Source organism: Emiliania huxleyi (assembly GCF_000372725.1).
Source record: "Emiliania huxleyi CCMP1516 unplaced genomic scaffold EMIHUscaffold_984, whole genome shotgun sequence".
In the NCBI taxonomy this organism is placed as follows: domain Eukaryota; phylum Haptophyta; order Isochrysidales; family Noelaerhabdaceae; genus Emiliania; species Emiliania huxleyi.
In genome coordinates this window covers 1-12,959 of record NW_005194731.1, presented here as the reverse complement: position 1 = coordinate 12,959, position 12,959 = coordinate 1, and the positions used below count along the sequence as shown (strand labels likewise).

Sequence of the window (12,959 nt, the reverse complement as noted above, 5' to 3'; positions counted from 1 at the left end):
CCTGCTCGCAGGGCGAGAGCGACACCAGCAGCCTCTCCGGCGAGAGGAGCAGCAGCTGCAGCAGCAGGCGCGGCGCGTCGCCCGGCAGCGCCTCGCCAGCCGCGAGAGGCCGCGCGCTGCGGTGGCGCACGCGCAGCCTCTCCAGCGCCCTGTCGGCGATGGCCTCGCAGCGCCGCAGCAGTCGAGGTGTCCGGCCTCCCTTTAGCAGGTCGGGCACAAGCGCGTGCACCGCGAGCGCGCCGCGTGGCGCCTCGCCGAGGAGGGCGTCGCCGCAGGCGGCCACCGCAGCGTCGGCGAGGAGGCGCACCGAAGCGCCCTGCACCTCAGCCGCACAGGGAAGCCACTGCAGCGCGTAGGTGGGGTCGAGCGCAGGCAGCTCGCCGCTCACGCTCACCACCGCGGGGCAAACCGTGGTCACGGCGGCCGCAGGAACGCCAGCGTTCGCGAGCTCCTCTGCGAGCGTGCTCTCGTACGTGTGGCGACACGTAAAGACGTGCAGCGGCGAGGCGGACGGCAGTGCGAGCGCGAGCAGCGTGAAAAGGGAGGGGAGCGGCAGCCGGGGGCGAGGCTGCATATGGAGGAGGCTCGGAACGACCGATGGGACGATGATGTCTCGACGATGATGTCTTTTTACGACGCTGTCGCTGGACGACGATATCTCTGGACGACGGTGTCTCGGATGCACTGGCGGGTGCGGCGGGGAGAGCGGCGGCGGCGACGATCTCTCGGACGGCGACGTCAACGAATAAATAAATAAACAAAGAGCTGGACAAATACCAAATTCCAAATCGCAAACATAGAAACCCAAACACAGGCGGCGACGTGGCATACGAGCTCATAGGAGAAGGAGGCGGGCACAACTTCCAAGGACGCACGAGCGAGCGAGACAGACACAGCCATGACGATGATGATTGAGCGCGTGAACGCCAACTCGCCGGCACAGGCCGTGAAGAGCCGCGCACGCGGGCCGACGATTACGCAGCTGCGTGCCAAGCAGGCCGCTCTTGTGGCCGCAGCTGAGCTCGCAGCTTCGAGTAACGCCGAGGCGAGTGTGGTAAGGCACTCGCCCGTCGACGAAGCCAAGCGGTGGGCAAGCGGCAAAGGCCGCAAAGTGGGCTTCTCAAAAGCACGTGCCACCTTCCGTGGCGGCGGCACGGGAATCGCGGCGACGGCCGCGAAGCACGACTCGCTCATCAAGAAGGCCCGAATAAATGAAACGGACACCTCTACTAGGAGATGGTAGGGAATAAATAAATAAATAAAATGGACACACCAAAAGAAAGAAAGAAAACAGACACCCCAAGGGAGGGATGGGAGCACCAAACAACTTGGGCTACTGCGTTTTCTTCTTCACTGAATCCACCCCGTGCGATAAGACGAAGACGGAGGGCGCCGGCGGCGGCGCCGCCGGGAGAGACGGATTCGCAGCGCGGCGCAGGCATGAGCGGAGGTTACGTCGCGCCGTCCCTCGGCTCAGCCGACGCGGAAGGCTTCATGGCGCAGCTGGCGCAGGCTCCCGGCTCGAGCTTGGCCTCCAACGCAATAAATACAACGGACACGCCAAACGAGGGGTGGGAGAAGGACAGGGTCCCCACCTGCACAAGCAGGATCTTGTAGGACGATCAGGGACACAGGGGAACGGGAGCGGGGAGCGCATCGCGACACGGAGGGGGGCTGGGCAGGGGGATCACCCTCACGACAGGAATCCCATCTCTCGTATAGGACAGGTTGCACCCGGCGGCACGGGGGCAAGCGCGGGCCTCCTACTGGTTGCGCTCTCCTAGTTCTCCTGCTCCTGACAAGGGACAGCGACAGGCTCGCAGCACGGTGGACTCCCTATCCACTGGCGATCTCTCTCGACTAGCGACCTTCCTCCGACGTCTCACCGGCAGTCTCTTCTACCACAGGCAGACTGACACGTGGGTGGCAGTGGCGGTGATAGGAGTCTCCCACTCTGTGGGCCTCGCTAGAAGTGCGACCCCTGCGCGTGTCCTCGCCCTTGAGGAAGGGGAAGGGGCTGTGTGTCTGTAACGAGTCGCGGAGCGGTGGAAGGCGGTCCTTTTTCTTTTCCCGCGGCAGACTTCAGGGTGACGCCTCACGCGTGACGCCTCTTCGAATTTTTTAATTTATTTGCACATACCACTTCATTTCAAACACCTCAACATCCTCCATACTAAAAATACCTCCCAGACATCTTTTTCTACAAATTTGGCATTCATAAACTTCCCGCGCGCATGTAATGTCACATGCGGCCATATCACCGTGGGTCACCGCTTCCCATCTGAACAGCGAAGTTAAGCACGGTCGAGCTCAGGTAGTACTTCCATCCGGGAGGGGGAGGGAAGGCTGAGTGCTGCATGTTTTGCCGCTCTTTTTGTCGACTCCTTCGCGGCTCCTTGGACATCGCCGTGCCCTTTTCGTTTCTTTTACAAATTATTTTATTTTCCTCACCTCATCCTGAATTATCAAAATATATCCCCTGCTCTGCCGTGCTGACTCTGCCCTGACGCACTTGCCACACTGTCGAGGTGAGAGAGGTTGTTGTCGAGGTGTGACACATTTGCGCTTTTTCTTCGTTGCCTTCAACGGCCGTCCCCTCCCACACGCAAGACCACGTGGACTTGCGGGCTGTGTGCCCGTCTCCACAATGCCGCCCAAGCAGCCGGCGAACAATGAGCCACTCAACGACTTTGCGCAGTTCTACGAAAGTGGCAGCTTGTTCGGTGGCAGTGGCGGGATCGCAGAGAAGTGTGGATGCTTCGGGGTGATAGCCGAGGCAACTCGCATTGGCACGGCCGCGGGCGGACGCGTGGACGGCAGCATGAGCAGCATGGGATTGCCACCACGATCGTCCAGCCTCGGCTCCGGGCCAACGGCAGTGAAGAAGCCGACGGCAGCCAACACGTCGGCAGCCAAGAATCCGACCGCAGCCAAGAAGCCGTCGGCAGCTAAGAAGCCCGCCGCGGCAGCAAAGAAGCCCGCCGCAGCAAAGAAGCCCGCGGCAGCTGACGTGGCCGACACTGCGCCGCGCCAAACGCAAAAGGAGGAGTGGCGGCCCGAGCTGGGCTGGCCAACGCGCAAAAGGAGGAGTGGCCAACTTCGTACTGCGGCGACATGCACGAGCTCATCAAGTACGCCAAGGAGAAGCATGGAACGACGGGCGGCATGTCGAGCACGCAGGTGAAGAACTGGCTCAAGAAGAACCCAGACTTCATCCCGCGCTGGCTGCGGGAGACGGAGTGGGCGGTCGACCACATCATCAGCGACAAGCTCGGTGGCCACCCGTGGCCGTTTGACTACTTCATCATGCCCAAGTCGGACAACTCGCAACCAGTGGGCGGACGCTGAGAAGCGCAAGTACGTGGGCATGCATGCTTGGGACACGGCCTCATCCTTTGCCCGCTGGGCGCGCGACGCTGCACGTGCGCGCATCGACTATGGGAAGTTCGACCCTCCTCCTCCGCCCCTCTCTCCGCGAGCCTTTCGCGGCGGCCGCCGCGGGTCAAGGGCCGCCGCCTCGGGTCAAACTCGTCCGGGCGGCGCATGCTTCTCCGGCGACCGCAAGGCAGCGCGCGCGACGGCTGGCGTGCGGTGCTGCGGCCGGAGGAGGTCCCCTTTGGCGCGGCGGAGGAAGGGGACCTGTCCCTCCTCTGGGACCACGTGCTCCAGTACCTCCGGGGCGGGAAGGGAGGGCGGGGAGCCTCCTCTTCTCAGGCGGCGGCGGAGACGGTTGCGGCCGACTCTCGGTGGTTCGGACTAATCCGGACGTGCACGTGGTGGATTCGAACGCTGTTAGTCGCGCTTTAGTGTTAGTCGCTAAGATTCGCTCCATAACTCGTTCCAGAGGCAGAGCCGGCGCGGTGGAACCTGGAACGCGGCTGGAACGCGCGCGGGCCGGGCGCAGGCGAACAAGTGACGATGAGCGAACGCGCGCATGTGCGACACGCGTACACGTACTCCAGAGAGCACGATCTCCCTGATCTCGCGGTCTCTTACTCGAACGTACTAAAGTATCAACATCCCGCCGCATGCTGCGCCTCCTTGCGCGGAGGTTCCCCCCCTTCTTACGGAATCGGAGAAGCGCCTCCTCGCACCCACCGTTGCGCCCTCTGCGTTTATGGTTCGACTACGGAACGTACAGCGCCAGGGGGTTTGGGGCTCGCATACAGTCAGCCCGCGCGCCCAACTCTACCTTCGGCAGCACGAAGCTCCGCTAGCAGTCCACCAGCTCCGGCCGGGGCCGCTCCCTGACCCTCGCCTGAGTCCGACGGAGCTGTCCGCTCCTGTGACTCGCATGATGGCGCCCAGGCTGGTGGCCTGTAGCTTGGAGCGCTCGTCCTGCGGTGGACACTAGCACCCTAGCAGTTCTGTCCACAACGCGCCCCCCGCCGTGGACGGTGGAGAGGCGGGGGCGTGTTTCACCGGTTATTACTTATTTCATATTTGGCGGTTTTTTTCCCGCAGCCCGCACGATAAATCGATATGGCCCAGCAATGCGATGTCACGAACGATCATATATCGACACGTACTCGACAGCGTTCCTCTTTTGACTCCCACAGTCCTATTAATACTAGTAAATAGCGGCAATCCGGGCGGTCGCGCGCGAAAGTCCTATGCGTCTCAGGCGCTGCTCCTCGTCAGCAGCGGCCGCATCGCCTCCACGTCGAACGACGCGTCGAAATCGACCTCGGCCATGAAGCGCGACTGATTGCTCACGTGCCACGAGCCGCTCCCCTTCGCGAAGTCGGAGATCTGGATCTCCTCGCCGTAGTCGGCAAAATCGCCCGCGAAACGCATCGCCTAAGTCAGCATCGTCGACCCAAATGACAACTCACCAGAGTGGGCAGTGTCGCCCGCGCAGCGCGTCGCCCGGAAGTAGCCCCAGACGCACCGGTCGAAGTGCGGCGCGCCGAGCGAAGGCAGCGGCTGCACGGCGGCGGTGTATGCCGGGTTGTAGAAGAAGGGGGCCGAGTAGCGCGGCGTGCTCGGCGAAGTGAGCACGCGGTGCTCGGGCGCCTACTCTCGGCGACTCTCGGCGACTCTCGGGTGATCTCGGCGGGGGGGAGACATCTCGGAGGTGCTCTGGCGCATGGTAGCGGTTGTTGCTGTAGATCTGCGCCATGTCGCCCGTGTTGATGGTGAAGGCGGCCTAGGGGGAAGGCCTCTCAACGTGGGACAGCTGGCGGGGGCTGGTGCCGCCCGACGCCGAAGGTCGAAACGGGCCGGCTCCGGCCGCACCTGCAGCGGGGAGGGCGGAGGGGCGGCCCGGTGAAGCGGGGAGGGAGGAGGGGCGGCCCGGTGAAGCGGGGAGGGAGGAGGGGCGGCCCGGTGAATACAAGCTGTGGCCCGGGGTGGGTCGGGGCAGTGCCTCTTCTGCAGTGCCGTCTGCATCTAGATGCGCGGCGCCGTCACCCACCCGTCGGGCGCCTGCCGGTCGCGAACCTGCAGCGAGTGGTCAGTCGGTGTGACGCGCGTGCTAGCACGGCTCGGAGGGGGCGTGATTGTCGTCCTCGACCTCCCCCCCCAGGAGTGCTGCTCCCCGTGGTGCATTCACCTGAAGCGAGTGGCAGCCGACGTCCTGGCGCAACACCGTCAAGAAGCCCGCGTCCTACAGTGCGCGCGAGACGCAGAGCAGTGGAGTCACACTCGCAGGAGCGTCGGTGGTGGCATCCACCCCGCCTTGTGCGGCGAGATGCAGAGCTGGGTCGGGTCCTCGCCCGTGTACGGCGCGTAGTAGTTGAGGCGCAAGTACGAGGTGTGCTGCGTGCGGCGCAGGTACGGCTCGAAGAAGTCGGCGGGCATGCCTGCGGGAAGGGTCCGAGAAGCTTCGGACACGGTCCGAGGAGCAGCTCGATGCGTCTCGGCTGGCACGCCGAGCCCAAGCGAGAAGAGTCGCGCCTATTCACGGCCTCTCGCTTTGGCGCATGCCTTCCTGTGACATATGCCTAGATCTCCCCGAGGGCGCGCCAGCCCCGTCGCGACGCCGGCGAGGGCGTCGTAGTACTCGAGCATCGTCGGTCGAAAGGACGGCAGCAGGTCGGCGGGCGGGAAGCGGTTGTACCCGTCGAGGGTGCCTACGGGAAGGTTCCGAGAAGCGTCGGCGGGAGCGTTCCGACCAGGGAAGCTGCTGCTGTCGAGGGTGCCGTTGCGAGCGTCAGCGTCGGCGAGCGACCAGTCCATCGGAGGCGTGCTGCCAAAGTCGAGGCCCTCCTTCCAGTCGCGCCTTTGCTTTGTCAGCTCGTCGTTGTACCAGCCGCGGCTGTTGTCGGCCGAGCGTCGCATGCACTCCTTGACCTCCATCGGCAGCGCAAAGAAGGCGCGCTGCTGCTCCTCCGCCCGCGCGCATAGGTCCTCGTCGACGCCGTGGTCGACCACTTGAAAGAAGCCCCACTGCTCGCACGCGTCGGCCACCTCGCGAACGAGCGGCGACGAGGAGGAGAGCCCGCCGTCGCGCAGAGGCGAGAGGTCGATGACGGGTGGCGCGCGGGCGGCCGACGAGAAGCGGCGTAAGAACGCAGCGCGGCCGCGGTGCGAAACGGCAGCAACGACGGAGGAGCAGGAGTGGCGAGTGGCGCACGCCTGCGACATCGCCAGCCGGAGTGTCGAGGCGGTGAGTGAGTGAGTTCCTGGGGAATTTCTTTTGAAAAAAGATTTTAGCTTGCTCATCACCACAGGCCCCATCCTCGACAGCGGCGTCTCAGAACGAGGCCGAGGAGAGCGATGAGTCAGGGGAAGAGACAGCAGGAGAGAGAACGACGAGAGTGAGAAGAATGCGAGGTGGCATGAAGGTCGCTGCAAGAATTGGTGATAAACTGCGGAGAGAGATAGGAAGTGGTAGACGCCCGAGGGTGGGCGACGGCTAACACCACACTTCTCCCCTAAAATCCCTGTGTGGTGGCGGCGTACCGTCCTCCCATCCCTCCCTTGGGTTGCCTGTTTTCTTTCTTTCTTTTTCCATCCTCGACACTGACTGGTCAGTCGACTCCCACATATTATGCCCACGACTAACTCCGATGCGAACACCTTCAACACGGAAGACCAGGTGGCAGGCAAACTGTGGAGCAGCCTTCGAGTACTCGGCTTCTGGAAAGTACTTTGCTGGGAAACATTTTTCTTGAATTTCCATATACCCCGGGGGTACAGTTGGCCTGCGCCATTGCGCAGCGGCGCCGCCAGGCGCCCGCCCCGGCGTCGAACGAGCGGAGGGCAGCATGTCGTGGGCGTACCCATGGACGTGGTTTCAGATTTTGTCACTCAACTGCATCCTCATCATTCCGCTGGTACTGTACGTGGGCGTCGCCGTCTTCTTCAATCACAGACGCGGCTGCTGGCGTCTCCCTGTGCGGTGCGCTCCCCGCGATTCTATAGCGACGATCTTACGCCGCGGTGTTCGGATCGAGCTTGGGCGCCCAATGTCCGCAGCAGACTTGTTCAAGTCGGTTAGCGAGCAGGAAGAGCTTCCCGAGCGTGGCGGCCTCCGAATACTCGGGCCAAACACAAACATCACCGAGGCGTGCATCCGGAGATGCTACCAACCTGGCGAAAACTTGCCAGACGGAAGCGGATCGCTTGCCGAGACCGCGATTTTGGTGCTGCGTTTGTCGTGTCTGCTTGCGGCTAACGGCAACAGTACGGTCGATGTTGAGGCGTACGTTGCAGCAGTTCTCGAGGCGCTCTCACTTGACCGTGCAGTCGTGGAGGTCGGGCACCGATTTGTCACGGCGCAGCTGGACCCAAGCGGCCCTATCCACTACGTAGGCTGCGGTATGGACTTCAGTCTCAGTGCAATGGGCGACATCAGCTCAGTGGCAAAGGTCATTGCCGTCCAGAGGCCGCCGATCCGGAATTGTCTGTACGTCCTGGATCAGGTCGAGGAGCGAAAGGAGCCGTTTGGGAGGCTCGTGAAGATGTTTGCACTAGAGATGGTCTGCACGGTCGCCCCCTTTAGTGTGTACGGTGGCGACTACGAGAGCATGCTGGGAGGGGCGGTCTTGGCGCTTTTCGTGATGGCCGCGCTCTTGCTGATCTGGGTGCTCGACCGGCCGCATCTCGAGGTCCCCGTTGTATCGTTTACGGTTGGCGTTTTCACTCCCCTCCTCTGGCGAATCGCTAATTCGTGGGTCGTGATGGAGCAGTGCAAAGCATCGTACATTATGTTTGGCACGCTCATCATCTGGCTGCCCGGGGCTCAACTCATTTATGGAGTGCACGAATTGCGACTTGGTGCCGTCACCAATGGCGCCACTCGGTTGACAAAGGGGCTGGTGAACGCCATACTGATCTCAATATTTCTAACATTTGGCTGGCAATTTCTGGGCAGGAATTGGGAGACGGAGGCGACATTCGAAGGCGAGCGCACCAACCTGTACGGAAAAGAAGGCCCAATTTCCTCCCTTCCGCCATCCATCACGTGTGCGAGCACTGATGCCACCGATAACTGGTTGCTCGCCTCGGCTGGTATGACCATTCCGCTCCAGTGTTTTGCACTTATCTTTTATCAGATACGCTTGCGAGATTGGCCAGGCCCGTTTCTGGTCGGATGGAGCACATATGCCGTTCAAGGCCTGCTCGGAAGCTGGTGTTCTCCATCCACGTGTTCTCTGCCAGGCTATGTCCAAACGCTGCTCGTGGCCATCTGGGCGTCGAGCGCTGCGTGCTTTTTTGAGCTGACTACCGATGCTCCTCTCTGGTCGTCCCTGATCCCCGTCATTCTGATTCTCGCCCCTGGCGCTGGCGCAGTAAAGGCCGTCCTCGGCTCTTTCCACCGCTCGGAGGGAGATGGTGAGTCGTCAACATACACGCTGTGGGAATCACTCGTCCTGGAAGGAGCTACTTACGCCGCAGGCTTTCTCATCGCAATGGAGTTCTGGCTGCCCCTGCTGGCGATAAAGCACGACGTGCACTCATATTCACGTGGTCACCGAGGCAAGCTTGGCAGGAAGAGTGAGTGGATATCAAACATAATTGGATATCAAAGACCTCGATACAGCACGATGACTACAACAAGGAGCGTAGCTGTGCAAGCATAATTTGGAACGTGTACACTTGCAGCGAGCCGCGTTAAAAACGATGATGCAGCGACTCACAAAAAATATGTTGGTCTCGTCGCCACCGCCTTGCCTTCATAGTTTGGCTGATGTTTGTCTGTTCGACAACTCGTCGATTTGTCCTGCGATGTTGCTTCCCTCGCCGTCAGAGGGGGGGGGGGCGGGAGTTTGGCAATTTGCATTCCACACTTCCCAATGTACTAATCTGTGATGGCGTGTGTTCCATAGGTGAGTTTGTGTGCAGACTGTTGTGCCCCGACTAACACCATGCTCCATGGTTGTACCAGAGGAAGTGGGACTAAGACGGCGGGCACGATTTTTCGGATCCGCTCGACTCCTAACAAGGCACTCCCACTCACGGCTCACGGCCTCACGGGGTACCACCCCCTGCCCAGGGGGCGAGGGAACTGCTGAGCTGGCACTTGGTGTGGAGCGCCGGCTGCCGCACATCCATCCACGGCCGGGGGGAGCTCCTCGCACTCTGTTATCCTGTGTCCAATAAAATAAATAGAGCACAAACAGTACCACCTAGCCGTTCGAAGGAGCAGCGGGCGGCGCTGGCGGCGGAGGCGAAAGGACAAAGATTGTCGCTGCCTCGAGAGCTGAGGTGAAGGTGACGTCAACCTCCAGGGTGGAGCTCAACGACGCCAAAAATATACGGCTCGGCTGCCGCCAAGACGGCTGTATCAGTCACGGTCGAGCTGACGACGCTGACGGTGACGGTGCTATCTCCGTTGTCCACCAAAGCGATGTAGTCCGTTTCGCTAACACTGGCCCCAGCGGCGGCGAGGGCGGTCCAGGTGGGAGCAGCACCACGCACGTATGGTAGCCATCGTACAAAAAGCTGGTGTCGGGCACCCACGAGCATTCGGGAGGATCGTCGGCCTCCCCTTTTTGGCAGCATGCCCCCGGTGTGCCCAGCGTGCCGTCGCATTTGGAGCAGAGCCCGGCTGCGTCGCCGCAGGTGTTCGAGCACTCGCCTGGCCCGTTGATGTTGTTGCAGCCCTCGCACTTGGTCACCTCGGGCGGGGGCACAGAGGGCGGGGGGGGCGACGGCGGCGGGGGCGACGGCGGCGGCGGCGACGGCCGCGGTGGCGGCGCTGATGGAGGTGGTGTCGAGGGCGGTGGCGGCGAGGGCGGCGGCGGTGACGGAGGCGGCGGCAGCGGCAGCGAGGGCGGCGGGGCGGACGGCGGCGGCAGCGAGGGCGGTCCAGGTGGGAGCAGCACGCACGCATGGTAGCCATCGTACAAAAAGCTGGTGTCGGGCACCCACGAGCATTCAGGACGCACTTGGAGCACTTGGAGTGCAGTGATTAGCCTCACATCCAGGGCCAGGGAGCTAAGAAGCGCACCCAGCGGGCCGGATGATCGGGATCGGGCTACGGGCTAGAGAGCCCTGACCCCTAGGGGGGGTGCGCGTTCGCAGGAAGAGGGCCATAAAGTAAACACAGGTCTCCGAGGGTTAGCCCCGCGTACCGGGTGTCCCCTTAACTGCAGGCAGGACGCCCCCTCTACTCGGAGCTAATGAACACTACACTGCACGCCCCACACCACCCCGGACGAATGAAGAATTCCGAGCTGCAGTCCGATCCAAATTACTCTCGTGAGGCTGTGAAAGCACGCCCAACCTAGCGGATTTGGGCAAGTGCGTCGTTCACAGCTCACAAGAGTAGATCCAAATGCGTCTTCGCGGCCGAACGCTGCGTGCGAGAGCCGTCTGCTCCTCCGTGCACAGACTAGCGAGACCCTCAAGACTATGTAGCCGGAACCTGAGCACGGCCCTTCGGCCGAGCTCCACCGGCCTCTTCATCACCGACCCTTACAACGCACACTCGCTGCTCGCCTCGCTCAAGCTGGGCTCCTTCTCTGAAGCGGACATGAATGACGCCTTCGACCGGCTGGATAAGAACATGGACGATCGCCTCTCGATTGACGAGGTGCGCACGGCGTTTCAGGGGTATGCGGCGCGAAAGGGCCTATCCGACGCGGATCTCGGTGCCATGACGGAGCGATTCATGGAGCTGTGGGACGATGACAAGTCCAAGACGATAGAGAGAGACGAATTCAACAGGCACGCGACGGCGCTCGGAAAGGAGCTGCACCCGGCGGCGTACCAGCTGTGCGGCGGTATCGCGCTGACCGCGCTGCCGTTCGGCATCCTCGTCCCGTTTGAGCCGCAGCTCGTGGCCCACCTCGGGATCACCGCTGCCGGCTTTGGCGCCGCCAACGGCGCGCTCTTCTTTTCGAATGTCCTTTGCACCATTCCGATGACCGAGGTAGTGGCGAGGAGAGGCAGCAAGCAGATCCTCGTCGGCAGCCTCGTGCTCATGGGCGCCTCCATGGGCGCGGTCGCGCTTGTGCACTCCTTGGAGCAGCTCGTTGCGTGCCGGTTGGCCGGTGGCGTCGCGCTGTCGGGCATCGTTGCGGCCAACATGGCCGGCGTGGTCAAGATTGGGACCCCGCTCAACCGCACAAAGAACATGGCGCTGCTGATGCAGGCGCGCAACACGGGGATGGCCCTTGGGCCCGCGGTGGGCGGGCTTCTGGGAAGCCTCGTGAGCATGCAAGCGGCATTTGCAGGGGTCGGGCTGGGCCTTGCCGGCTCCGCGCTGGTGTTCGGGCGCATTTACCGCGATGTGGCGCCGGGAGACCAGAAGCCGATCGACCCTCCGCTGCAGCTGTTTCGCACCGCCTTTGTGAGCTGGCGCGAGGTGCTGACGACCGTCCCGGACCTCGGAGCGCTGTGCGTGATGTCCGCCGTTGCCAATGGCTCGCTCGCGGGTACCAACATGACCCTGCTTCCGTTGCTGCTCTGCGACGAGCTTGGGCTCGGCACGGGCGCGATCGGCTCGATGTTGGCCGCCAACGCTGTGGTCGGCGCCGTCACCGGAGGCCAGATGGGCGCCCTCGCTCATCGTGTCGGGCCCCGCCTCGCAATCGGTGCTGGCGCAACGACGGTGGCGGTCGGAATGGCTGCCCAGCCCGCTCTCGGCGACGCCACCCTCATCCTGGGCGCGCTCTGCAGCGCGCAGCTCGGGCTAGGCGTGCTGACGCCCACCCTGGCGGCTCAGATCCAGGAGAAGGTGCTCAAGGAGAAGCCGTCGCTCGTCATGCAGGCGATGTCGCTCCAGAACACCTCCTCGTTTATCGGACTTGTGGCAGGTGCAGGCGTCGGTGGTGCTGTCGGCAGCCAGCTAGGTTTCGCGGCGGGCTATCAGACGGTGAGCATGGGGCTCCTTGTGGCTGGGTTGGCCACGGCAGCTCGTTTCCCTGTGAGGAAGTTGTCGTGAGACAGCGTCGGGGCCCGTGGGCGTGGCTGCCGTGGGCGTGGCTGTGCGCCCGCTGGCACCTCGACGCCGTGTATAGAAAATTGATGTGTGTGTTAAACACAGTGTGTACCCTCGAAGATGTGGCTCTATCCATGCCCTTGTTACGTGTCTCTGAAGAGACACGTAACATTGTTTAACGAAGCAATACACCGTACACAGACATATGACACGACAGCCGCGGCTCTAAAAGCTCTAGCGAGAGATACGTACTGCGCAAAAACGTACATCATCCGATCCGACCCCAGTCCCTCCGCATCACTCAAAGTCGTCGTCGTCGACGACGATGACCCGGCGCTTGCGCACCGCGGCCTCGCCGTGCGCCTCTCTCGAGTCGCCGTGCGTGCGCTTGGCCCGCTTTTGCTGCTGGCCCTTTGGCAGGTTGGAGCCCGACCGGCGTTCGACCAGGGGAGCGGAGCGAGGCGGCGCGGGGCGAGAGCGAGACGTGGACGTGCGTGCCCCCCTTGCGGGCCCGCCCGGCCCCCTTGAAGGGGCCCCCCGCGCGGGCTGCTTGCCCATAAATCTTAACGAACCTCCGGGGAACCCCCTGGCGGAAAAATTTTTTCCCCCGGGGGGGCCCCCCCCC

At 62.7% G+C, this 12,959-nt stretch overlaps 3 protein-coding genes across 3 annotated transcripts; 1 reads left to right on the top strand and 2 right to left on the bottom strand.

Annotated features, from left to right (window-relative positions):
- Positions 1–4,483: 4,483 nt before the first annotated feature.
- On the bottom strand, positions 4,484–6,588 carry EMIHUDRAFT_471326 (hypothetical protein; the record flags this gene model as incomplete). The annotated part of the gene is made up of 9 exons (XM_005756199.1): positions 4,484–4,800; positions 4,870–5,016; positions 5,069–5,149; positions 5,224–5,238; positions 5,407–5,442; positions 5,555–5,608; positions 5,647–5,804; positions 5,940–6,074; positions 6,117–6,588. The coding sequence occupies 9 exons, from the start codon at positions 6,586–6,588 to the stop codon at positions 4,621–4,623; spliced, it is 1,278 nt and encodes a 425-aa protein (XP_005756256.1). The 3' UTR covers positions 4,484–4,620.
- Positions 6,589–9,575: 2,987 nt separating this feature from the next.
- EMIHUDRAFT_250793 (hypothetical protein) lies at positions 9,576–10,326 on the bottom strand (the record flags this gene model as incomplete). Its single annotated transcript, XM_005756198.1, has 4 exons — positions 9,576–9,671; positions 9,742–9,817; positions 9,868–10,067; positions 10,321–10,326. 4 exons carry the CDS (start codon positions 10,324–10,326, stop codon positions 9,576–9,578), a joined length of 378 nt encoding a protein of 125 aa, XP_005756255.1.
- Positions 10,327–10,726: 400 nt separating this feature from the next.
- Positions 10,727–12,337, top strand: EMIHUDRAFT_250792 (hypothetical protein; the record flags this gene model as incomplete). The annotated part of the gene is made up of 1 exon (XM_005756197.1): positions 10,727–12,337. The coding sequence occupies one exon, from the start codon at positions 10,727–10,729 to the stop codon at positions 12,335–12,337; it is 1,611 nt and encodes a 536-aa protein (XP_005756254.1).
- Between the last annotated feature and the right edge of the window lie 622 nt (positions 12,338–12,959).